Source organism: Podarcis pityusensis, assembly GCF_964106645.2.
Source record: "Podarcis pityusensis genome assembly, chromosome: 12".
Classification (NCBI taxonomy): Eukaryota; Metazoa; Chordata; class Lepidosauria; order Squamata; family Lacertidae; genus Podarcis; species Podarcis pityusensis.
The window spans coordinates 21,835,983-21,861,100 of NC_138037.1; the positions used below are offsets into that span (position 1 = coordinate 21,835,983).

Here is a 25,118-nt window from a genome sequence, read left to right on the forward strand (position 1 = left end):
TTTAATCCTTATCCTGCCTGCCTTCATGTACAATAGTTCGCTTCACAAATAATGCTAAACCATAGTTTAGCTGCGGGAAGCCTTGAGCTCATGCTCTGCTCTCCACGCAGCTCTGAGGAGAATGGAAATATCCATTACGTAAGATAAACACCTTTTCCAGCACTCATACTTGCAGCGTTATTTCTGTCAGTGGGAGAATGTGATTTATTTCTGTCACTCGACACAGCACACTGGAGCGATCAGAGTGCAGAATGTGGCTCCTCCATAAACGCTGTTGGTTGACTTTGTGGGTTGTGATGTTAAAACTTTTCGTTTCAGCACATATGTGTTATCAATAACCATGGCAAAGCCAAATACAGAGTCTAAGGAATAACTGGCTGGCCTGAACTGGAAAACTGACAGTCCCCTTGAAGCATCTCCTGAAGAACAATTGAACTGACATCCGTCCCATTCAGCCTGGACTAAAAAGTGGCCCCTTCTTTCTAAGGGGGGAAAAGAGACTTTGCTGCAGTCAGCCACCCTCATCTCCTTTGTAGCAGAACTTGGACAAGGCAAAGACCGAGAAGTCATGATCTTTTTATATATACATATAATTTAGTGTTATAAGCTAGCAACTAATTAGTTAATTCATTATAATTAGTTATGACTATAATTAGTTACTATGAGATAGTAAGTGAGACGGCATTTACCGTATTTTTCGCTCTATAAGACGCACCAGACCACAAGACGCACCTAGTTTTTGGAGGAGGAAAACAAGAAAATAAATATTCTGAATCTCAGAAGCCAGAACAGCAAGAGGGATCACTGCGCAGTGAAAGCAGCAATCCCTCTTGCTGTTCTGGCTTCTGTGATAGCTCCGCAGCCTGCATTCGCTCCATAAGACATACACACATTTCCCCTTACTTTTTAGGAGGGAAAAAGTGAGTCTTATAGAGCAAAAAATACGGTATTTGTTGGCTTGCTTATCCCTTACCTTGCTCCAATCTTCTTTGTGAACATAGTGAGGGCAGCTGCACTAGTCACAAAGCCATTCTGCAAGGATCCGTAGCTTTGTGCCTCCCAGTGGTGCATCTTGTTGCTTCCAGTTCTCTCCAGTAACCTATCTGTGCCTTCTTCTGAGCCCTTCTTTTAAAGTTTTCTTGAAGAAGCTCAGTGTACATCAGAGGGGGGGAACTGCAGGCCCTGGGACCAGACGTAGCCCCAGACACCTTTGTTGGCTCCTTGTGACTTTCTGCAAGCCACACTCTCTTTCCGCAGTTCACCCCCCCTCACTAGCTCTTAGAATCATAGAATTATAGACTTGGAAGGTACCCTGAGGGTCATCTAGTCCAACCCCATGCGACACAGGAATCTCAACACGCGGTCTCCCATCCAGTTTGGAGCCATGCCTGACCCTGCTTAGCTTTGCAAATGTGCTTTTGCACCCAAGTGTTTTCGCCTGCCTGGAATGTGCCCTTGAACTCTGATAATGCTTCATGTTTGCCTGGATGGAAAATAAGGGGGGAGTGTGAGTATGCATAAAGAACTAGTCTGTTCTACAGAAGTAAAATGCACATTTGTTGCTCCGTTCAGTTTGGCTTCTGGCTCCACCCATCACAAGGATGTGGCCCTTGGAAGGTTCCCCAAAAAGGGAATAAGGCCCCTAGTAGGCTGGAAAATGTTCCCCATTATCCTCACAAGAACCTTGTGAAGTAGCTTAGGCTGAGGGAAATGTACTGGCCTCAGACTCACCCAATGAACTTAGAGGCTGAGTGGGGATTTGAACCTTGATCTCCTAGGTCCTAGGAAAACACTCTAACCACTATGCCACACTGGCTTTCAGGAGGCTTACAGTGGCACGCAAAAGTGCAGACTATATACCGGTAATAATTGTGCTCTAAATTAATCCGTCTGTTCATCATGGCTACACGCAGTTGCCCTGGGCAAACCTATAAAAGGTAGCTTGGCTCATTTCCTGTATCTTGAGTTTTGTTGTCAGTAAGGTTCTGTTTTGCGGGATAACAAGATTCTTGAATCATGCTGTGAGAATCACATTCAAGAAACATCAAATATACATTATGTTAACGGTGTGATAGATTCCTGATCAGTTGACATCCCCAAAGCTGGTGCTGCCCGTGGGGTAGGAACTAGTGTAAATGGTTTTCCTCTACTCCCATTAATCCTCACAGTGACCCTGTGAGGTAGACTAGGCTGAACAATATAGACTGCCCCTATGTCACCCAGTGACTAGAGCTAGGGTGATATCTGGTTTTCAACATCATGATATATCGCCAGCGAAACATCGCAATATACCGATATGTCACAATGTCTGAAATGAGGATTGAGTTGTGTAGAGTCACTCATATGTGATTCATTGTTTTAGGGCTACAGTCCTAAGCACAACTTGCTAGGGGGTAAATTTCATTGCGCATGGAAGGACTTATTTTTTTGAGTAAGCATGCTTTAAGCCATTTGTATTTCCTAGGAATATGTTTCCTAGGAAGGTAACTGGTTTTAATTCATATCTAGTCCCACACTGCAGAGTCACCAAGGTATGTGAATCTATAAAGTCCCCAGTGGGTCGGTTTCAGTAAATGTATTTATGGGTGTGTTTCTGATGAGCCTTTGTTACCCATTCATCCAAAATCATATGGAGCTCCAGTATAATAACATTGAATGTTAATGAATCTTTGCGAGACACTTTTGATTTGACCTTTCAAGGGGAGATGATGGTGTGTCATGAATGCATGGATGTACTCAACTGTGTTTAATACACTGAATTTTAATTGGAACCAAACAATAGCAGCCAAGCTTGGGTTCCCAAACGGCATCCTTTGTGTACAACATAGGAAAGTCATAGATTAGACAAAAAAACCAAGACCCCAAGACCCTCTATGAGTGCACATTTCCATAACCGAAACTAATCATGTACAAAGGGTTGCTTAGACGGCATATATTCTTTTTCAAATGTTTTTTCCCCTCTTAATGATCCTGTTTTTTTCACAAGCAATTAACCTATCTATGAATATGAGTATGGGGGTGTTGATACAGGGGTGGGGAAACAGTCTTTTCTGAAGATAGGAAATATTTCATGTCGCAAAACTCAAATCCATATTAAAAGCATCTTCAGCTTTCCGGGCTTTTGAGGTTTCCCGTTTCCTTTGCCATCATCTGCAAAATATATTTTTCTCATTTACCTGTTGCACTCATTGGAAGAAGACCATTATGTGCTATATACAAACTGCTCTCAATAACTTCCTAAAGGAAGCCAGTGCAAAAATATAAAAATCGAATGCAAGCAGCTTTGTTCAGAACAGCATGGGGCCTATTGTTGTTAGAATGCAGTTTCCTTTACACTAATAAACAGTAAGGGCGCTTTGCTATATTAGAGATTGCTTTCGACTTCCCATCACCTCTTCTTCAGCACAGATTTGCACACCCCACAGAAGACTTTACAATGTACACAAGTGCTTTGGGGGAAACCAATGTAAACATTTCCTGTGTACCTCTGCTGTGGCCTGTACATTTTTCCTAGCTGAATAAAATGAACTGAAGTAACTATGGGATTTCCACCATTGTGTAATTAATTGCTTTCATTGCCCCATGTTTATGCATATACAGATGGGTGGGAGGAGGTTGAGGATAGATTTTTCTGCAAGTTTCCTTTGTGAGAGAAAACAATTTCCACTCAGCTATCTGTCTAAGACAGGCATCCCCAAACTTGGCCTGCCAGCTGTTTCGGGACTACAACTCCCATCATCCCTAGCTAACAGGACCAGTGGTCAGGGATGATGGGAATTGTAGTCCCAAAACAACTGGAGGGCCGAGTTTGGGGATGCCTGGCCTAAGAGAGCAATCCTAAACTCCCTGGAAGGGTGGCATTGGGTTCATTGAATCCTACAGATCTCCCTCACATAGGAGGAGCATGCAAGTTCAGGCCAATGGTCCGGCAAGTCCAGTTTCCTGTTCTCACAGATACCCAGATGCCTATGGGAAACCTGCAACTAGGACATAAACACAAGAGCCCTCTCCCCTCTTGGGCTTCCTGCAACTGGTATTCAAGAAGCATTCCTGCCTCCAACTGTGGAGGCAGAGGATAACCATCATAGCTAGTAAGCATGGATAGCCACCTCCTCCATGAATGAGCAGAGGGAGATCTCTGTGCGAAGGAGGAATGTCAGGAATGCCCTGGTGTGGTGGCAGCAAGCTCCACTGCTGTTCTGCAGGTAGAAACACGGCCCATGATGGAACCTGAAATGGTGTGTTCCAAGGGCACGTTGGGGAAGGCGATGACTCACAGAAATCTACGCATTGTTCCCCTGACCAACTGCAAGAGCTACACCATCCCTGGAGCTGGCATAGCTAATTTTCCCCCCTGTTGCGGTTAATGGGAGGGACATACTTTTGAAAACCTGACTGCAGCAGGAAAAAGAAGAAATGCTACTCGCCTCACAGGGTGGCAGTTTCTCCACCATTCAGAAACTCTCAGGCTTTAAAAATAATTCAAATTTATTTTAACACACACACACACAAAAACCCACATTTGCATTATTGGTTCTTAAAAGCCTGAGAAAAGTAATGTTTCTGCTTGGCAGCTAAATGATAGCAATGAGGGTACGAGGCAAACCTCCTTAGGGAGGGCATTTCAAAAGCAAGGCGCTAACGCTGAAAAGTTTCTCTTCTTATCACCCGACACCAGGCATCCTGAGAAAGACCACAGGGTGGTGATCTCAGTGGACTAGCCAAATTGATGCAGGAGAAGGTGACCTAAGAGGTATTTCAGGTCCTAAACCATGTGGGGTTTTAGGGGTGATGACCTAGCTCTGACACAGACTCTGGGCCAAGCAACTGGATGAATGGTACAGATAATACTGATTCAGGAATCTATCTTTGCTTTGTATATACCATATATTTTTTATTTTCATCTTGCATTTTAGTCTGATGTACTGCACACAATTATTTTAATGGTTGTTTTAGAAAATATGGGGGGAAATAAATAAAGTGAAGTGGGGGAGATCACAACTGTTTATACATTTTATTCCTAGTCCCCGTGAAATCTTTGAGTCCCTTGTATCCGGTGACCTACCAAATGCTGTCATCATCAGAGCCAAGTGATCTTTTTCAATCATGGTCGCATCTCTTGACTCATGAACTAGTCGGAGGGTGTTTATTCTTCCAATCAATTTAACAACATCTGGCAGATTATATAAGGCGAGAGGATGTTCTTTATAAACCGTCATGGACAACATGTTTCTCTGTTTTTTGCAGCCATCCAGTTTTCTCTGATTTCCCTCTCTTGCTCTCTAATAGCTGACATCCTTCCACACCCTGCCCCCAAAGATAAAAGCAGGATTGTTGCATCTGTGAAAGTGACATCAGCATTTTGGAGTGCTCCCTTTCGACAATTAATTCAACTCATTCATCCTTCAGTTGGCTGGATCCCAAAGCTATCTGGGAGAAAATGACTGATGGTGACAAAACAAACACTATCCAAAACAGCTATATCTATAACCAGTTTAAGGGCTATATTTTTAATGGGAAGCTTCAATCTACAAAGCAGTCCAGATCTATTGTTGTATGTTGTGTCCCAAGTACCCTTTCCCCATGATTCTGCCCTGCAATTCTGATAAAAAAACTACTTCTTTGGTATCTTTCATAAACGATGATAACATGCTCCTCAACATATAGGGCTTGCATGCAAATCATGCACATGATGGAATCTTCCGGGGTGAAGGGTGCTCTAAAAAGAGAAATAGTCAATAAATAAATAACTGCAAGCACAATATGATACATGCAGCTTTCGCAGTAAGAACATATAGGCACCGCAAGTCTTGCATAAATACACACTGGTGATTCGTGTCCGCAATGCTGAGAGATGCACAACACAGCGTGTACATGCATGTTGCCAACCCAGACAGCATGCATGATGAAAACATGCATGGCAAAAGCAATTAAGTTCTGCTCCTCTCCATCCCATCAACGCTGCCTAACATAGGCATTTGGCCTGCACAGCCTGCTGTCAGTGCCACTGTTATCACTACATTGGCACGGTGTAATGTTTCTGTTCCTGTGCCTTTTGCCTGCATCCCCATCGCAGCCAGGAACTGCAACCCAACCACAGGATTGCTCTGCTAGTGAACCTTATTCATCGGTCTGCTGCAGCTCAGAAGGCTCAGAAGGCAGAGTAGGGAACTCCATGATGGCAGGTGCCCTACAGAAGGAAGAACATGAATGAGAAACTTGGCAAATGGAAGCACTTCCCTTTGGCTATGCTGTTTCCTTTCCTGATTCCGCCTCCTCCTCGGCTGTTGCATCCTAGTGTGGGGGTGTTTGCAGCCGAAGGAAAGTACCACCAATTGGAGTCTTGGAAGGAGCCTCCCCACCCCAATGCACAAACACTCCTGTACCAGTTCCCACTGTGCGAATAACAGGGCAGAAGGGCACATACGGCATGTGTGAAGAAGATCAAACTCTGACTTCAAGCCACTGTTGTTATTAGACCATTGCGAGGTACTCTGGGGAAATTACATCATTTTTCTTTAGTGTGCAAACAGTAACATGCAATTTTTTTTTAATTATTATTATTATTACCATCGTTATTATCAACAAGAACATTAATAGCAGCAGCAGAAATTACTATAGCCAGCATTAATAATAATAGTAGCAATAATAATAATAATAATAATAATAAGGCTTTAAAATGGGGATAGACAAATCCATGGAGATGACTACCAATGGCTGCGAGTCATGGCTATATGTTGCATCCAGTGTCAGAGCAAGGATGCCTCTGAATGCCGGTTGTGGGGCTCACGAATGGGAGAGTGCTGTTGCACTCATACCATGCCTGTGAGATTCTGATAGACATCTAGTTGACATCTGTCAGAGCAGGATGCTTGATAGGCCTTTGCTCTGATTCATCGGGGCTTCCTAGGTTCTTATGTTCCCCAAAGGGCTCTAGCATAAAAGCAGCCTCAGTGACCTTGGACCAGTCAGTATCTAACTATCTAACCCAGAGTTGTTATAAGAATAAAAAAGGGGCAATCATTTAGGAGGAGGAGATTGGTCTAAGAGGAGGATGCCTTGGAGTCTGATGAGCAGACAACCCTTACTGGTAATGGCAGCATAGGAGGGCGATAAACTGGAGCAGGGCTGGTGGCTGTTAGTCCCTCCCTGCGAAGTTATCTTCCCTGACATCTGCACCACACACTTAAAAGCACACAACTTTCCCCAAAGAATCCAGTGAACATAGGAAGCTGCCTTATATTGAGTCAGGTGATTGGATTCATCCAGCACAGTACTGTCTACACCAGGCTTTCTCAACCTGTGGGTCCCCAGATGTTGTTGAACCACAGCTCCCATCACCCCTAGCTAGCAAGGCCAGAGCTCAGGGATGATGGGAGTTGTAGTCCAACAACATCTGGGGACCCACAGGTTGAGAACCGCTGGTCTACACTGATAGGCCAAGGATGTCCAGGATTCCAGACGGGGTTCTCTCCCTGCCCTCCTTCGAGATGCCAGGATTGAAAATTGGAACCTTCTGCACGCCAAGCAGATGCTTTGCCACTGAGCTACAGCCTTTCCCTGGACTCTGTGGGAACTGTAGTTTGTTAAGAGTGCTGGTAGATTTAGCTTTGTGAGGGGGGGGGTACATTCCCAGGTAGTCACCATGTGCTTTAAATGTGCATTGAGTGTGCTTTCGAATGGTTAGTGTGGATCCACCCTTACACAGTTATCAGCTCTCTTTACAGACTGAAAGAAGCAGAGAAAGCAGATGGAAATTTAATTTTCATTATTTTAAAAGAGGCTTCTGGTTTGTGTCCAGCTTGATCAGAGTGGAAAGGCTTGCTGGCATGCTGAGCGCAAAGCAAGGAACTCTTTGTACCCACCAGCGTGCCCAAATGCTTTGTTCCCAAAGCTGAGACAACAGATCTGCTATGAAATAGAGCCTTCAGTTGGAAAGCCTTCCCTGGCTATTGGACACGCAGATGAGCCATGCTACCAGCATGAAGCACATGTCTTGATCCAGTAGCCCAGTGCGTTCTTGACATGAGAGGAAATGGTGGCTTGACCTAAGCAGAGTCCACTTGGGACACCCAAGCACGGAATATTAGCCCAGTCCTAATATAGCAGACACCTGGCTCCACATCCAAAAAGGAGACAAGCCAAAGTCTCAAATTGGTGGGTGTTTACTTCTATTTGTGTAAACGGAACCAGAAGTAAGAACATGTTTCCTGCACAGAAAGGGAGAAGGAAGTCTGGGTACATTTGTGGAGCTGCTGCCGCAAAATAGCCCAAGCTGCCTCTCTCCAGAGAGATGCAGAAATATTCAATGAGTTCACTCTCTGGCACTGCCGAGACTCCCATGGCGGCTCTCCAACCTTGTCCTGAGGCAAGGTGAAGTCACTCTTTCTGGCAGGGAGTTTCATGGCCAAAAAACTCCGGGCAAAGTTTGTCCCAAAGATGTTGCCTTGTAACCATAGCTCAGTGTTACGCAGGATGTCCCAGGTTCAAAACCTGATATCTCCAGGTAGGGCCAGGACTGTCCCCTGCCTGAAACCCTGGAAAGCTGCTGCCAGTCAGTGAAAACTATACTGAGATATCTGGGACAATGGTCTGACTCAGAATAAGGCAGCTGCCTATGGACCTGTCCCCAGGGGTGGGTGTCAGGTGTGCGTGCAGGAGCCAGGCCCTGTGGCCAATAGGACTTTGCAGGACTGGGGCCTTCCTAAGTCTGTTCTGAAGAGGCAAGGCACGGCCTCACAGGTGAGGCCAATTGGTAACTCGCAGCACCTGGCGGCAAGAGCTGGGAAGGGATATAAGGTCAGCATTTCCCTTCGGCTCTTTGCTATAGCAACATGCTTCCTGCCTTGCTGCGTTTGGCTTCTTGCTTCCTGATCCTTGAACCTCGGCTTCTTGACTCCCAGCTTCTTGATCCTCGGACCCTTGATTTCGTGACTCCTTGCTTCCTGACCCTCGGACCCTTGGCTTCTTGACTCCCAGCTCTCTGACCCTCGGACTCTTGGCTTCCTGACTCCTGGCTTCTGGACCCCTGTTCCTGCTCCCACCCGGCCATCTTGCCCCCGGTCCTGACGTCCCCTGCCAGGACTTTGATTGCCCGTGAACTGGACCGTGACAGTGGGGGTGGCAGCAGCAGTGTCGGAGAGAAGGGTTTCCTAGAAAATGCATTCTTTCCAGATAGGAGAACAAGCAGACCTAGGAGAACTATAGTGTGGGACGATCACAGACGCACTTTCAACTTCAGGGCCACTACTGCAAGGATTCTCTTTCTTTGTTGATTTAAAGCCGCAAGAACATATGCTAATCTATCACTAAAAAGGCACTGATTGCAAATATGTCTCCAAAACAGTGTTGGTCTGGAGCAGCTTTTTCTTGGTGACAATTGCCATACTGGGCAAATGAAAGCCGCTCTGGAAAACGAGCCACTCTAGGATCCTTGCGCAGTGCCATCTGCAAGGTACTCTCTCTAAACCTTGCAAGCTGTTACCAGAGAAATTGGCAGCCATCGAGGCTGGCATGCCACATGAGTAGGCAAGAGGGTAAAGGCAGCTGAATTAAGGCCTCTTTGAGCACGAACAATATTAGTCTGCTTAGTATTTATACGCTATCTTTCATCCAAATTGATTTCATGGTGGTTTACAGCAAGATCAAAGAACAAGCACAAAGTAAAAATGGAACACGCTAGGGGTCCCGCTTACCAAACACAATGTGTTCCCTGGAAATTGTTCGTCAGGCAAGCGTTCACATAAAGAGTCTCGGATTTTAATTGATTTCTATGGGGACATTTTCAATCCGGGATTTTTCTGATTTATCACCCCACTTTTTCAATGGTTTTTTCCTGAAACAGTGACAACCAACTAGCCAAGGAGAGACAAAGGAAAAACCTGATTTGTCTGATGTCTCCTGCTCTGTGATTTGTCCAATCTCTCCTGCTCTCTGATTCTTCTGATCTTGCTTCCTCCCTCCTTGCCTGGTTTCTGCCCCCAAATGGCTGCCGCCAACCAGTGAAGCACGCACAAACAAAAATTAAGGAGGTGAGTGAAACGCAGGCTGTTCAGATACCTGTAGAATGTATAGTGAGGTTTGGGCATAATTCTTTGTTTGGATAAGTGAATTTTCACATAACAAGCAGGTAGATATCAGGACCTGCATGTACTCTCCAATTATGAACCCCTATATTCTGATGTAGCTTCACAGCACCATCTGAAGTGTCTGGGATTTCACACCTCCTATAGCGAACTCTAAATACATAAGGCAGCTCCTGCACAGCCCTTGGGAAGCTCACTAACTATTTTGTATCTCGGGTTCCACAGTAACATGATGACTCTACAATCAACTTTTGAGAAATGCAGGGACTCTTGGGTCTTCATACAACTATCCCCCACTTTATGTGTCATGAGCACATAATAAACATTTTCCCTTCTGCAAGTAGAAATTAACTATTTTATGAATGTAGCATTCCAGGTTAGATTAGAAAAGCCCATGCCCATGCAAAATATCGAGGAAGCACTGATAATGCACCTGGTCCAAGGCACAGCCTATGCTGTGAATCCATTCTTCCTCTACTTCAGGAAGGAGGGGGGAAAGTTCATGGCCACAGCTGTCCATAATCTGCCATCTAAGAGTCCACCAGGTTGATAGAAAACCAGCTAATTCAGGGAAAGGCAGCCTGATATTGTTGGTCTCCAACTCCCATCATCCTGACCAGTGGTCACTGGTTCCCCGTCCCTGGTCTAATCCTTTTTGAAGAAAGGTGGTACATATGGTAAATTTGAGGTTGGAATGAGTATATACAGTACTGTGAGTTCCCTTTAACATATACTTCTTTCTCTGATTTTCAGTAAAGAGATAGGAAGTTAAAAAGTTATCCCAGAAAATGCACCCTCCCCCTCCCCCTTTCATATTATATGGGTGTGCCACGTGAAAATTGTGGAACGTGTAAACTGGGAACTGCTGGGATACTTCTATCTAGAAGGGAAAATAAACCAAATGTGGATTGAAGAAATGAAAGAGTTTCACAATAGTGAAAGGATGGTCTTTAAACCCAGAGATTGGCTGGGGGATTATGAAGGCATCTGGGGGCAATTTATAGAAGATTATGTACATGACACATAGTGGCACAGTGACAGGGGAATGGAAGGCGAGGGAAATAACCCATGGTGCTTTCACAATCTCTGGCTGAGCCCCTTCTGTCCTCTGTGCTCTCACATGTTTCAGATCCATTCTACTACCATCCCTTCCCGAATAGAATCAACCTTGGCATTTGCACCTCTGATCAGTCTATAGCTGATGGCCAGCAAAGAACGTCTGTTACGGAGCCTGAGAGGATAATGAAAGCTCTGCCTCAGATGCCAAGATTCTGACCTGTTCAAATTCACACAAACAAGCCATCGCTTTCTGTCGGCAAGGGCATGTGAAATCTGACAGGGCTCTGCAACATCTTTTATCTTCCTCCTATACTGACATTTATAATTTGATTGATATTTATAAACTGATTAAAACACATGTGGAAGATTTCTTCACCCAAGGCTCCATCTACACACTTTTATATGTTTAAATCAGCATCACACCACTTGAAACAGTCATGGCTTCCCTGCAAAGAATACCGGGAACTGTAGTCTGTTCAGAGTCCTGCGTGTTGTGAGGGGTCCCCCTCACAGAGTTACAATTTCCAGAGTGATGTAACAATTAATACCTCTTTCTAGGGAACTCTGGTAATTGTGGTTCTGAGAGGGGGTTTTTTTTTGGGGGGGGGAGGCTCTTAGCAACTCTCAGCACCCTTAATAAACTCCCAGGATTATTTAGGGAAAGCCGTGACTGTTTAAAAGTGGTATGATGATGCTTTAGATTTATAGTGCAGATGGGGCCTAGGTGAAAGGTACAGGAAACAGCATCCAATTGCGGGAGTACTCAGGAAGCAACTACAGGGGAGGGCTCAAATAGTGGGACAGCTGCCCAGAAATCCTCTATAATCACTCTGGAGGTGGCAAGGGATGACATTTGCCCATTTAAGTGGGCCTGGATTTAATGACTGAACAATCGTAAGATTTCCCCTTTCCCATCAGTGGCCCAGACTAGGAAATCTTTCCAGACAAAGGACCCAGCTATCCTATATGTCTGTCCCCCATGTCAGTTCTTCACGTAAATGGTAAGAATGATAAATAAACACCAAAGCTGGCAGGTTTTTATGAAGAGCAAGTGAATGGAGGAGCTATAAAGGAGAGAGACAGGAATGGTCGAGGATACAGTACCAGGAGGATTCAGCAGAAATAATGAGCTGAATATGGACAAAGGAAAAATGTGTTGGGAGGCCAAATATCTGGAAGAAAGAAAGAAAAAATCCTGACAGTGAGGACTACTAGACTGTGAACTAATTTCCCGAGGGAAATGGTGGGGGATCCATAGCCCGAGTCATTTCAACTGGATGAGACAAAGAATGGGAGAATTAAGAAAGTGGAGGGCAGTTTTGAAGTGATTGGACCTGGGGAGGTCATGGCGGGGGAGCGAGCAGGGAGCATGCGAGCTCGACTGCTTGATGATGTAAAACCTCCTTTCAGTCGCAATTTCCTTTATTCTGAAATGAAATAATATGCCTCATTCAAGGGCCAGTTGAGAACGGGCTGCCAAACCTGCAGCTGCAAAAGTGCTCATCCCTCGAGGGACAGGTTGAAATGCTAATATGATGCTTACTGATCAAGCCCCAGTATTGTGTGTTCTGCAATAGGGTCTTCTGCTTCACGCTGATTGATAGCAGCCTCAGTTGAAATAAATGCAAACCTGCTCCAGAAATCAGGAGATTGTCTGGTGTTTTCAAAGCACGCCGTGGAGCCCAGCAGGTGAGTCTGGAATTAGAAGAAGGAAGGAGCTGGGACCTTCCTAGACACCCATGACACCTCCCCCAAAATTGCAATCGTCAAGTGCCAGAAAATAAATGAATTAGGAAATCGCCCCTCTTGCTTAGTTTAGGACAGCTATGAGGCAGTCATGCCATAGTGAAAGTTTGTGTGATATATTATATAAGATTTGGCTGCCTAGCATTGAGAAGAAAGAAACCAGCAAGACTAGGGTTTTAATGAAGCTGCTGTTCTGTGATAAAAAGCTTCTGGAACATTCATGGCACAGCATACAGCATCGAGTGAAAATGTCATCTTAGGGCCCAACAACATAGGAGAACTGCAGGGCCGGGCTTCTAAATGTGAGGAAGCATGAATCACCTGAAAAATGGTTGCTGGATAATGTAAAATAAGCAGCAGCAAGTACAAGGCATGTGGGAAGTCGAATCCTCCCTCTGCCTGCCACTTTACCCTGTGCGTTTGTCCTCAACCACCCCCTCCCAGATGTTTTTCTTCCAGCTCTGCTCATTTTTGGTATCTGTTAAGTTCTTCTTTAATATAAGGCAGGGTTACTCATTTTTGTAGGCTCAGAAGAAGAGGCCATTTATCCTCAAATAGGTTAACCTACAACTGTATTAGAAAGTGAACGTAGCCATAATAACAAGCTAAAGCGTGGAGTCCTCGCTCTAACCGATAATAACTGGAGACAATGCTTAACTTGGCCGCCCAGAGTGGCTGGGGAAACCCAGCCAGATGGGTGGGGTATAAATAGTAAATTATTATTAAATTATTATTATTACTCTACCATGACCCATTAATACAGTATTAGAGCCTGGCTGAGGTGTGCCTTGAGTGACAGACTACAAAGGGAATTATGGCAAAGGAGGTAGCAATGGGATAAGGGATCATCATCCCCAAGAATGGCCCTACTGTTAGGCAGAGTGAGGTGACTGCCTCATGCGGCAAATGCTGGAACAGATAAGAGCAAGCAATATTGAAGTAAGATTCAACTGCAGATCCCAGCAGCACTTCAGTCAGTGGCATATACAAGTCAACAGTGTTTTCCACAGTCAAGTGATGCATATGTATGTGCACATTGCCCCATAATAAAATGTCAGGATACACAGTGCAACATTAGGTGCTGTTTGTTGTCTCTGACATAGGGCCAGTTCCATCATAATGCCTAATCATGATCTGCAAAGGCCAACCACAGTTTGTCATGATATCTAGATTGATAAACCATGGTTTGCAATCAGGCACCAAACCCGGATCTGAAAATATGGATTAAAGCTGGTCTTGAGTTGTTTGGGTGCGCATGTTTCGCCAACCTAGATTTAATATGTGGAAAGGGAAGCCGTTATCTGACCACCATGCCAGGTGCGCAGGGCCTCATTTACTAAGCTAGGATCAGATTGTGGAAGAAGCGAAGGAATGAAAAGGAATAATAGGAGCACTTTATGTTTTGTCTGTTTCCTTCAGCAAGACTCAAGCTGGCAGTCAGCAGCAACTGCCTTCTGTTCCTTGTGTGGTATTGGTTTACCTTATCTTGGCACTCTGGCCTGAATGCTGCCTTCCTTGCAGAAAGAGCTTCTATTTTTTAAAGGGAGAAACTGCTTTGGACACTGTCAAAGTAGTGTCCACCCTAAAGCAAAAAAATGTTTTTGAATTGTTCATCAGATCTGCTCTTCTAGTTTTTAGATGTTCCTGTTTTTCAGTGTTAGAGGAGAGTGCAAATATGGTCTGAAGCTCAACATCAAAATAACTAAGATCATGGCCACTGGGTCCATCACATACTGGCAAATAGAAGGGGAAGAAATGGAGGCAGTGAGAGATTTTGCCTTCTTGGGCTCCATGATCACTGCAGATGGTGACAGCAGACACGAAATTAAAAGACGCCTGCTTCTTGGGAGAAAAGCATTGACAAACCTAGACAGCATCTTAAAAAGCAGAGACATCACCTTGTCGACAAAAATCTGTAAAGTTAAAGCTATGGTTTTCCCAGTAGTGATGTATGGAAGTTAGAGCTGGACCATAAAGAAGGCTGATCGCCAAAGAATTGATGCTTTTGAATTATGGTGCTGGAGGAGACTCTTGAGAGTCCCATGGACTGCAAGAAGATCAAACCTATCCATTCTTAAGGAAATCAGCCCTGAGTGCTCACTGGAAGGACAGATCGTGAAGCTGAGGCTCCAATACTTTGGCCACCTCATGAGAAGAAATGACTCACTGGAAAAGACCCTGATGTTGGGAAAGATGGAGGGCACAAGGAGAAGGGGACGACAGAGGCGAGATGGTTGGACAATGTTCTCGAAACATTTGAATTTGACGAAACTGCAGGAGGCAGTGGAAGACAGGAGTGCCTGGCATGCTCTGGTCCATGGGGTCACGAAGAGTCAGACACAACTAAATGACTAAACAACTAAACAACAACAAGCATTACTTTTACTACTTGGTTGGTTGTTGCTCTGATCTCCTTTGGGAGGAAGGGCACAGTGTAAATTCAAGTAACACTTGAATTTGAATGCAGAAGGTCCTAGGGTCAATCCCCAGCATCTCCAGGTGAGACCAGGAGAGAACCTTGCCTGAAACCTTGAAGAGCTGGGCAAGCCAAAGCAGACAAGTGCTGAGCTACATGGACCAGTGGTCTGACTTAGTATATAGCATTTTCCTATGTACGAATGTTATGTTGGATGCAACATGGTTTGACCATGTAATTCAGCTTCCTGAAAACCTTAGCTTTTACTTTGAAAAATTGGTTCAATTCTCATTTTAAGACAAATGTAGCTAATATGCACTTTCTGAAGCAATATCCGAACCAAAACAAAGCCATCCTTCAGAATTTGCCCTTCCCCAAACTTTGCAATCCAGTTCTCCAGCAAAAAAAAAGGTACAAAAACACATATTCAGGTGTGCATAAAAATGCATTTATTAGTGGAATAACATACAAAAATGCATTTTATTGGGGGAAATTGCTTTGCAAAAATGTGTGTATTAGGATAAATTTGAGAGAGAGAGAGAGAGAGAGAGAGAGAGAGGGAGAGAGAGAGAGAGAAAGAAAGAAATTCTCACTCAGATGGTGATGAATTCTCAAAGGACTTTTAAAAAGACAAATATCGAAAAGGTGGGAATATAAGAAGTGAATTTAAATTTGGAAAAATGAGAAGCTAAGAGAAACCAAAGTTGACAGATTTGGCTTTTCCTATTTGTGATACACAAAGAAAGCTGCCTGATCCAGTGAAGCCGATTCAGAATGTGCCATTTTAGAAGCCAGATTTAAAGTAAACTTGGTCTTTCTTCTCTTCCTCTCCCACCTTATCCTTCTGCTGCTCACATGTCCATACCTGTGCTGTTCATCTTCATGTCAGCATTTTGCAGTCTATGGTTTGTTACACCCCTACCCTCCTCCTGAAGTTTTGCCTCAAGTTGTTCCTTCCTAGCGGCCTCTGTTCTGCTTTTGGTGCTCCCGCAGTCCAGTTTCAAGGCCTCTGAAATATTCACATTGCAAAACCTCTGTCGCATTAAAATCAACAATCAGCTGGAAGTCATCCTTCTTTCATTATATTTGGCAATCGAATCTGGAGCGTCTAAAAAGGCCTCCACCCTGCAGCTGTATCTCATCAGTGATTCTGCTTAAATGCAAGGAGTTGGCCGGGACAGCAAATGTTCCCCAACTGCAACCTGTTTCCAAGTGACATCTCAGAAGCATTTTTAGAAACAACTTTCTGTGTCGCTCCGCAGCAAGGGTGTCTGGAAAATGTGCTGCTTTGATTCTGAAGTACATCTGATGTGCTTCCCCAGCTGATTAAATGGACTGGTTCATGCACACGTGTGATTCTCGAGTCGCAACACACTACTGTGCTACCGAGTTTCAACATTTGCATGTAAGACTCATTACAGAGCAAACACAACACAGGCAGCACATTTCCGTAGGCTCACATACACAACTGAGTTCATGTATTTAACTTTGCACATTGTTCACTGCCATTATAGTGGCACAGAAGTACTTTTATAAATACCGTATTTTTTGCTCTATAAGACTCACTTTTTCCCTCCTAAAAAGTAAGGGGAAATGTGTGTGTGTCTTATGGAGCGAATGCAGGCTGCGAAGCTATCCCAGAAGCCAGAACAGCAAGAGGGATTGCTGCTTTCACTGCGCAGTGATCCCTCTTGCTGTTCTGGCTTCTGAGATTCAGAATATTTTTTTTCTTGTTTTCCTCCTCCAAAAACTAGGTGCGTCTTGTGGTCTGGTGTGTCTTATAGAGCGAAAAATACAGTAAATGAAGATCTATGTCAGGATAAAACCTGGTGTTTGTAGTCTTCTCCCATTGGCTCTAATGGGAGAGAACAAGGAAGGAGATAGTTCCTCCAGCTTCCCTTCCTGAATTCTAGGTGGCTTAGTCACCGGCGGAGGAAGAGGAGTATGGGGGAGCGCCCCGCCCCCGGCAGCATGATCCCTGCAGGGTTCCATCACAGCTGCTTCCCCCACCTGCGCTGGGTGCCCTGCCCCCAGGACGCATGCCAGCATGAAGCTCCACCACTGGGCTTAGTGCTGCAGAGCAATTGCCAGCAGACCAGAGGCGGAGCTCTGTGCCCGCACATCGCCAGCCATAAGATTGTTCTGCAAGCAATCAAGTAATATATGTATTTGTGTGGGGTGGCATGAACTGAGCACTGAATAAATAATCGACTTTCATAACACCTCAGACGGTGCTTTTCAAGGACGTCGGCTCACACATTCAATTATGAATCATCAAGTGTAGGATAATCAGTTAAGAAGAAGAAAAAAGTGTGAATATGCACTTGTGAGCCAAGCCTGATGATTATGTCACCGAGTAATGAGAAGCCGAACGGTGTACATAAGTGTATAATCCCTGCTCTGGGATAAATATTATTAAGGGTGGGAGAGAAATACCATACATACTATTTGGGGGGAGGGTTTAAATCAACCTCCATCTCAATGTGGAGCAACGGTGAATGTACAAAGCGTCCCTTGCCATTTGTTAATGAAGGTGAAACTGAGTAGGAATATCAAGTATGCATTAATTGGCACAATGTCTATGTTGCTAATTAACCTCAACAAAGGAATGACTCAGTATTTACCGTATGTCAGCTTATCATATAATGTTCATTACAACACAAGTAGACATGCAAGACTCAGTACAGTCATACCTTGGGTTAAATATGCTTCGGGATGAATATTTTCAGGTTGCACTCCACGGCGACCCGGAAGTAATGGAGCGCATTTCTTCCGGGTTTCGCCGCTCGCACATGTGCAGACGCTCAAAATGATGTCACGCACATGTGCGGAAATGCAAATCGTGACCCGCGCATGTGCAGACGTGGGTTGCGTTCATTTCAGGATGCGAACGGGGCTCCGGAACAGATCCTGTTAGCATCCAGAGGTAGCACTGTACTTCCTTATGTCTGAATCGTCCACCATTCAGCTTCATTGAGTTACCCCGGCTTCAAGCATTACGTATATGTATCTTGTACCATGCAGTGGTACCTTGATTCTCAAATGCCTTGGTACTCAAACAACTTGGAACCCAAACACTGCAAACCTGGAAGGAAGTGTTCTGGTTTGCAAACTTTTTTCAGAAGCTGAACATGATCCGTTTTGAATGTTACACTTCCGATTTGAGTGCCACACTTCCGTTTTGAGTGTTACGCTGAGGTCTATCTGTGTTTGCTGTTTATTTTGCGTTTTTGTTTTTGCGGCTCTTTTAATGACTGTGTGGAACCCAGTTCAGCTACTTATTGTGTGACTGCAGTACATTGTTTATTACTTTCATTTTATGGATCAATGGCCTCGTTAGATAGTAAAGTTCGTGTTAAATTGCTGTTTTAGGGGTTGTTTTTAAAAGTCTGGAAAAGATGAATCCATTTTGCATTACTTTTGATGGGAAGGCGTGCCTTGGTTTTGGAACACTTTGGTTTTGGAACGGACTTCCAGAATGGATGAATTTTGAGAACCAAGGTGCCACTGTACACTTCTGTCATGTCCCTTTAAAGAAAAATCCCCTTAAGAAGACAAAATGGAAGTGGCATATACAGTGGTACCTGAGGTTAAGAACTTAATTCGTTCTGGAGGTCTGTTCTTAACCTGAAGCACCACTTTAGCTAATGGGGCCTCCTGCTGCCGCTGCGCCTCCACTGCACGATTTCTGTTCTCATCCTGAAGCAAAGTTCTTAACCCGAGGTAATATTTCTGGGTTAGCAGAGTCTGTAACCTGAAGCGTATGTAACCTGAAGCGTATGTAACCCGAGGTACCACTGTACTGTGATTGTAACGTGAGAGTGCCCTTGTGACACTTTTAGAAGAATCAAAGCGCCCTGGAAGAAGCAGAAGCAGTAGAAGGAGATACTAGGTGAAATCCGCACAACGTGACAATGCTGCTTCTTGTTTCTGTGGGGCTCTGGGGCAAACTGTCCTTACCGAACTCTGCTTTTTCTCGCTGTTATCACAACAGCCAATTCACTTGCCTTCTCCTTGAGCACATTTCTCACAGCTGCCCGAGGGGAGGTAAAAAGGTAAAGGACCTCTGACAGTTAAGTCCAGTTGCGAGCAATTCTGGGGTTGCAGTGCTCATCTCGCTTTACTGGCTGAGGGAGCCGACGTTTGTCTGCAGACAGCATGACTAAGCTGCTTCTGGAGAAACCAAAGCAGCGCACAGAAACGCCGTTTACCTTCCCACTGGAGTGGTACCTATTTATCTACTTGTGGGGATTCGAACCACCAACTTTCCAATCGGCAAGCCCAAGGCTCAGTGGTTTAGACCACAGCACCACCTGCGTTCTGGGAACGAACAAGGCAATTGGAGGAAAATGGCCCCCTCTCCACTTTTGACACTGCTCACTTGTTTAGGCTGAAGCCGTGAACAGGAAATGACAGTGAGGAAGAGGAGGAGCTCCAGGTATTGGCCCTGGGCCCCTTACGGGAACATGGGCCTTGGCAGGTGCCCAGTGATGCTGACCTCTGATGCTGGCCCTGGTCACTGAGCCAGGATAAGGGGTAGGGTGCATGCATTGGTAGTGCGCTCTTTCCTGGTAGAAGCAAATGCTCAATTTAACACTGACCTCAAATGCCAGCACCCTGCCTTGCAAGTGTGGATTCATATTCACAAGAAGTAATTGCAAGGCGTTGCCATAGGAAACAAGCGCCTTTAATAAGAAAAGTGTAGGCAGTTGTAGACTTTGGCAAGCAAGAGCGAGTAGGAGGCCATTTGGCTTTCTGGAATACCGAATCATATTTGGTCAATAGGGGATGATAATGCGTTTCTTCACCCCCTGGGCCCCTGCCAAGGGTCTTCGTGTTTTCGCAAAGATGGAAAGATCCTTTGGTTCCCCATCTTGTTCATCCCCATTTTGCCTTTTCAAACCTCCTGCATCCGATGGTATTAGACAGGCACAGAATCCCAAGAGAATTAGTGTGGCGGCTGCAATTATCTCCATTGCATAATTAAAAGCATTGCTGTCCTTGATCACAGGCCACTATGACCCAGAAACAGGGAAGAATATGGTGGCCCTGGTTGCATTGTCTTGGCAGCAGCCTGGATGGCAGGAGAAGTTGGGTGGCTAAGATAAATGAGAGGGTTCAGTAAGGAGTGAGGAGGAAGGCTTGCTACCCTTCAGCCCAGCCTGGGTCTCCATTTTCCTTGTCCTTTCACTTGCCTGGAAGAAGCTGTTCACAAAGATAAGCTGAGCCACTTTTATGGAAAAGAGGCCCTCTTCTTTCAATTTGGGGTAAAGCTCTTTCTCACCCATGTGTGCATGTGGGGAGACAACAGAAAGGAATCAAAACAGCCAGCGATCGAGAGGGGGGGAGGAAAAATGGGGGGGGGGGAATAAGGATATGTTTTTGGAAAATATGTTTTGTTATAACTTTGAATAAAATTTTTTAAAACAAAAAAACAAAAAAACAGCCAGCAATCAAAACTGCCCCTGGTTCAGGGATGGTACAAAGAAGAAGTAGGACCGGATGCAAAGGCCATGTTTGCACCATAAAAATTGCCCTGGTTGCCATACGTTCAGGTTTTCCTGGGCATTTTGCCAACTCCTGGGGAAACCTGGGTGTATGGCAGCCCTACATTGAAAGCAGTATAATAGCACTTTAAATAGTGACATCTTCCTCCAAAAAATTCTGGAAACTGACATATGTTAAGTGCGTTGAAAATTTCTTGGGAGACACCTGTTTCCTTCCAAAAAGCAACAATTATCAGAGTGATTTAGCAGTCAATTCTGTTTCCCAGGCAACTCTGAGAATTGTAGCTCTGCAACTGGCTGGGTATATCACTAGTTAAAGGTACTTCCTATCATAATTTCACCAGTATATCTACAAGAGACTGACTGAAACTGCTAAGAAAATGAAGCAAACTTCCTATGACAAATCAGCCAGTTGCTTGTGGACGTAATGTGCTTTCCTGCTTTTGAGTTGTGCCAATGTGGCTGGGGGCAGAATGAGAGAAGGGGGGGGGAACGAGAGAGCGAAGAGGAGGAGGCAAAATGTGTGTGTGTTTGTGTGTGCACATGAGGGATCAATGATATGCAGGCATGTGCATGTGTGAATGGAAGGATGAGGGTATGTGAGAAAGGGGAGAACAATTAGATGAATGGGTGCCTGCTTGTGTATGTCTGAATAAATGGTTGGATGGTGTGTGTTATTAAAAGAGAAAGCATGTGGGGTGGTTCTGGCCCCTCCTACCATCTGCTCCAACCCCTGCCCCTCCTGAACATGTGACCCTCTACAGATCACCCCCAAGAGAATGCAGCCCCACAGCGGGGGAATATTCCCTATCCCTGAGACAGATGAAGTGACTCTGTTTAATAAAATCCTTAAAATAAAATAAAAAAGTGGATTCCATCGTAAGACAGTTACTACAAATCAATTGGCTTTAAACAGCAAGTAGTTGAATTGTGACTGCAGCGGAGGCCAGAGAAAGGGAAAGTATTACTTACAGCTACCCAGGCTCCACGAACAAACAGGCCTCTGATGCTTCAGGAAAAAAGAGAACATTGATTGTCAGCACAACATCATTAATCATGATGCTAAATTGCCTTATTGTGGAATATAGTATATCGGAAGCAGCTGTCAGATGAGCACATCCAAATGCTCCTGATGCACTTATATTGATTTTCAGCGTATTGTCTGTTCCAAATGTAAGATGTAATTAGATAACTGCTGGGTGAAATCCTGGCTGCATTTAAGTCACTGGGAGATTTGTAATCGATTGGCCCGAGATTCTACTCATAGATATCAGTAACTTTCAGCCACAGCCTCATTGACACTAGTCCTGTTGAATAAATGCTTGACCTGCATCTAGTAGTCAAATCCTATGCATGGCAATTAGCCTTATACTGTGCTTAGTGGGGCTTCCTCTCAGGTAAGCATGCATGGGATTGTGGCTTTACCCTTCCTTTGCCTCCTGTGAAGATTAAGTTGTATTTTGTTTTTTGAATAAGGCTGACACCTGAAGGAAGGAGGAATTAAGAGCAAAGGGATCTTGAGAATATGTTTACTCAGAGCCCAACAAATAGGAGCTCTGTGAGCCCTGGAAAATTTGCTCCCTGCCTTGTAGGCCTTTCCCCATCTGACTTGGGAGGACTGGTCTCCTAACTGACTGCAGCTACAAAAACTGAGGCTGCTCTACCCTCTGGGCTGGAGTTTGTTTAGGGGATTGTGTTGCAGGGTTGGTGTGATAGATAGATAGATAGATAGATAGATAGATAGATAGACGATATATATCTTTATTTTAGATCTAATTGTGATTTATGTGGACATTGTTTAATTTGGTTGTGTATTTTTGATGTTTATTTATTGTTTATGACTACTTTTGTTACGGGATGCGGGTGGCACTGTGGTCTAAACCACAGAGCCTAAGGCTTGCCGATCAGAAGGTCGGTGGTTCGAATCCCTGCGACGGGGTGAGCTCCTGTTGTTTGGTCCCAGCTCCTGCCCACCTAGCAGTTCAAAAGCACGTCAAAGTGCAAGTAGATAAATAGGTACCGCTCCAGTGGGAAGGTAAACGGTGTTTCCATGCGCTGCTCTGGTTCGCCAGAAGCGGCTTAGTCATGCTGGCCACATGACCCAGAAGCTATACGCCGGCTCCCTCGGCCAGTAAAGCGAGATGAGCGCCACAACCCCAGAGACGGTCACGACTGGACTTAACAGTCAGGGGTCCCTTTACCTTTTACTTTTGTTACGTTGCAATTCTGCAATTTTTTTCATGCTGTAAGCTGCATTGAGCATGGTTTGAACTATGGAAAGGCAGCATACAAATAACATGTATGTAAGATAGGAAGAAGGTAGGGAGCTGCTTATATTGAGCCAAGCCATTGATCCATCTAGCTTGGGGTTGCCTGCACAGGCTGGCAGCAGCTCCCCAGGGTTTCAAACAGAGGCCATTTCCACTCCTGACTGAAGATGTTGGGGACTGAACCTGGGCCCTATGATGTTGTCTCACTGAGCTGTGTCCGTTCCATCGTGAGGCTCCGTGCCACCGCTCTGATTGGGAAAGGGAAAGCGGCCGAGCAGCTGGATGCTAAGAAGCTGAGCAGGGAAAGGGCCCAGGCAGGCAGAGAGCCAAAGAAGGAACCTGAGAGGGCGCGTGAAGGAAGCACAGAACTAAGAAAACAAGAGGCCTAAAAGAAGGGGCTGATGGGAAAGCCTCTGCAGAGCAGCCTGGGCAGGGACCAAGTGGGCTGGAGAAGCTCGGAGGGCTGGATATTGTGTTTGAAAAGAGCCAAGGTTCAACAAAGCTGAACAAGCAATGGCAGTGGGGAAGGCTAAAATCCTCTGCTCACTTACATGGGAGCATTTACCATTGAATTTAATGGGGCTTCTGAGTAGCCATGCACTCTTATGGGTGGAATTTAACTAGCCAAATATTTGGTTGCATGTTGTTTTTAAAGTCTTTTCCAAATGCGAAGATGCTATGTTTTTCTTGTATTTACCTCTAAATTTAGATATTTATATTCTACCTTCAACAAATTGGCAGGGACATACTGTCAAAAATAAATACGGCTTGTATAAACTTTTTTTGTAACCATGCATTAGCACACTTTTTATATACGTATCTTCCCTGGTTCCACCTCCACCCCCCTTTTCCTAAAAAAATAAATAAAGAAAAAACAAAAAAGCTGCCATGCTGAATGAAATGGATCACAAATGATAGCTAGCAACGCTAATATTTACTTATTTGCTAATTATTTATCAAGATTTCTGCGCTGTTTATGATCTGACTCCAGAGAGGAAGTGGTGACTGCCAAAAGAATTCAAAGGAAATCAAAATTAATCCCTTCTGGTCCTGCAGATGGCAGAGTACAATATGAAGGTAACTTTCTGTGTTAGCAAACAAAAAAGGAATGCTGAGGTGAACAAAGTAGAGGTTATAATAACCCCAATCATTTATAAAACATTAATGAGAGAATTTCCTACTTTCATTTTCAAGAAAAGTGAAGTTTCTAGCCCTCATGGTGAAATATAACTTGAAATATACCGTATTTTTCACGCTATAGGACGCACTTTTTCCCCTCCAAAAATGAAGGGGAAATGTGTGTGCATCCTATGGGGCGAATGCAGGCTTTCGCTGAAGCCTGGAGAGCGAGAGGGGTCGGTGCACACCGACCCCTCTCGCTCTCCAGGCTTCAGGAAGCTATCCCCCCAGCCCGGCAAGCTCCGGGAGCGATGGCGAAGCTGCGCGCAACTTCGCCATCGCTCTGGGACCCGTTCTGGGGGCTGGGGTCGGGGGAAGCTCGGGCTTCCCCCGCCCCCAGCCCCGCAAGCTCCGGGAGTGATGGCGAGGTTGCGCAACCTCGCCTTCGCTCCTGGACCCCCAGCCCCGAGGCTGAAAACGAAGCCAGGACAGCAAGCGGGATCCATCCTGCTCGCTGTCCTGGCTTCTTTGCTCTTTGGGGCTCGGGGGGGGATAAATTTTTTCCCCTTTATTTCCCCCCCCCCAAAAGAATAAGTGCGTCCTATGGGCCGGTGCACCCTATAGGGCGAAAAATACGGTAACAAAAATAAGCTCAGAAGAAAATATGTGGCCCTACAAGTGCTGACAATTACAAATCTGTTTAGTCACTAGCCATAATGTTTAAAGTGCATGGATTTTTTGTGTACATCATGCAAAAACAATGTGAAAATACACCTTGGGCAAGTAGGGGCAACTGACTCTACCTGCCATATGCATGTACATCAAAAGATACAATTTTAGTTGCCATATAACAGCAATGTGCACTCATCAGAACTGTACCTTGTAAAAAACATCCATAAACTATGTCTTCCAGATT

General features: G+C 44.9%; 1 protein-coding gene and 1 long non-coding RNA gene across 4 annotated transcripts in view; one reads left to right on the top strand and one right to left on the bottom strand.

Annotated features, from left to right (window-relative positions):
- PRTFDC1 (phosphoribosyl transferase domain containing 1) overlaps window positions 1-5,491 on the top strand; it is a 56,881-nt gene extending 51,390 nt beyond the window's left edge. The window contains exon 9 of one of the 2 annotated variants that reach the window (XM_080974519.1): window positions 5,290-5,491. In XM_080974519.1, coding sequence (XP_080830645.1) covers window positions 5,290-5,346 — 57 coding nt within the window. In that variant the 3' untranslated portion in view covers window positions 5,347-5,491. Of the gene's footprint in view, window positions 1-318; window positions 3,538-5,289 lie in introns of those variants that run through there. The other variant, XM_080974518.1, reaches the window with a different exon arrangement.
- On the bottom strand, window positions 2,959-16,757 carry LOC308459323. Of its 2 annotated transcripts, XR_013978002.1 has the most exons (3): window positions 16,162-16,757; window positions 9,696-9,988; window positions 2,959-5,719 (listed from the first exon to the last, which is right to left on the bottom strand). It is a non-coding gene; the product is annotated as an uncharacterized lncRNA (long non-coding RNA). The 2 variants fall into 2 exon arrangements; XR_013978003.1 differs by lacking the exon at window positions 16,162-16,757 and having other exon boundaries at window positions 9,696-10,914.
- Between the last annotated feature and the right edge of the window lie 8,361 nt (window positions 16,758-25,118).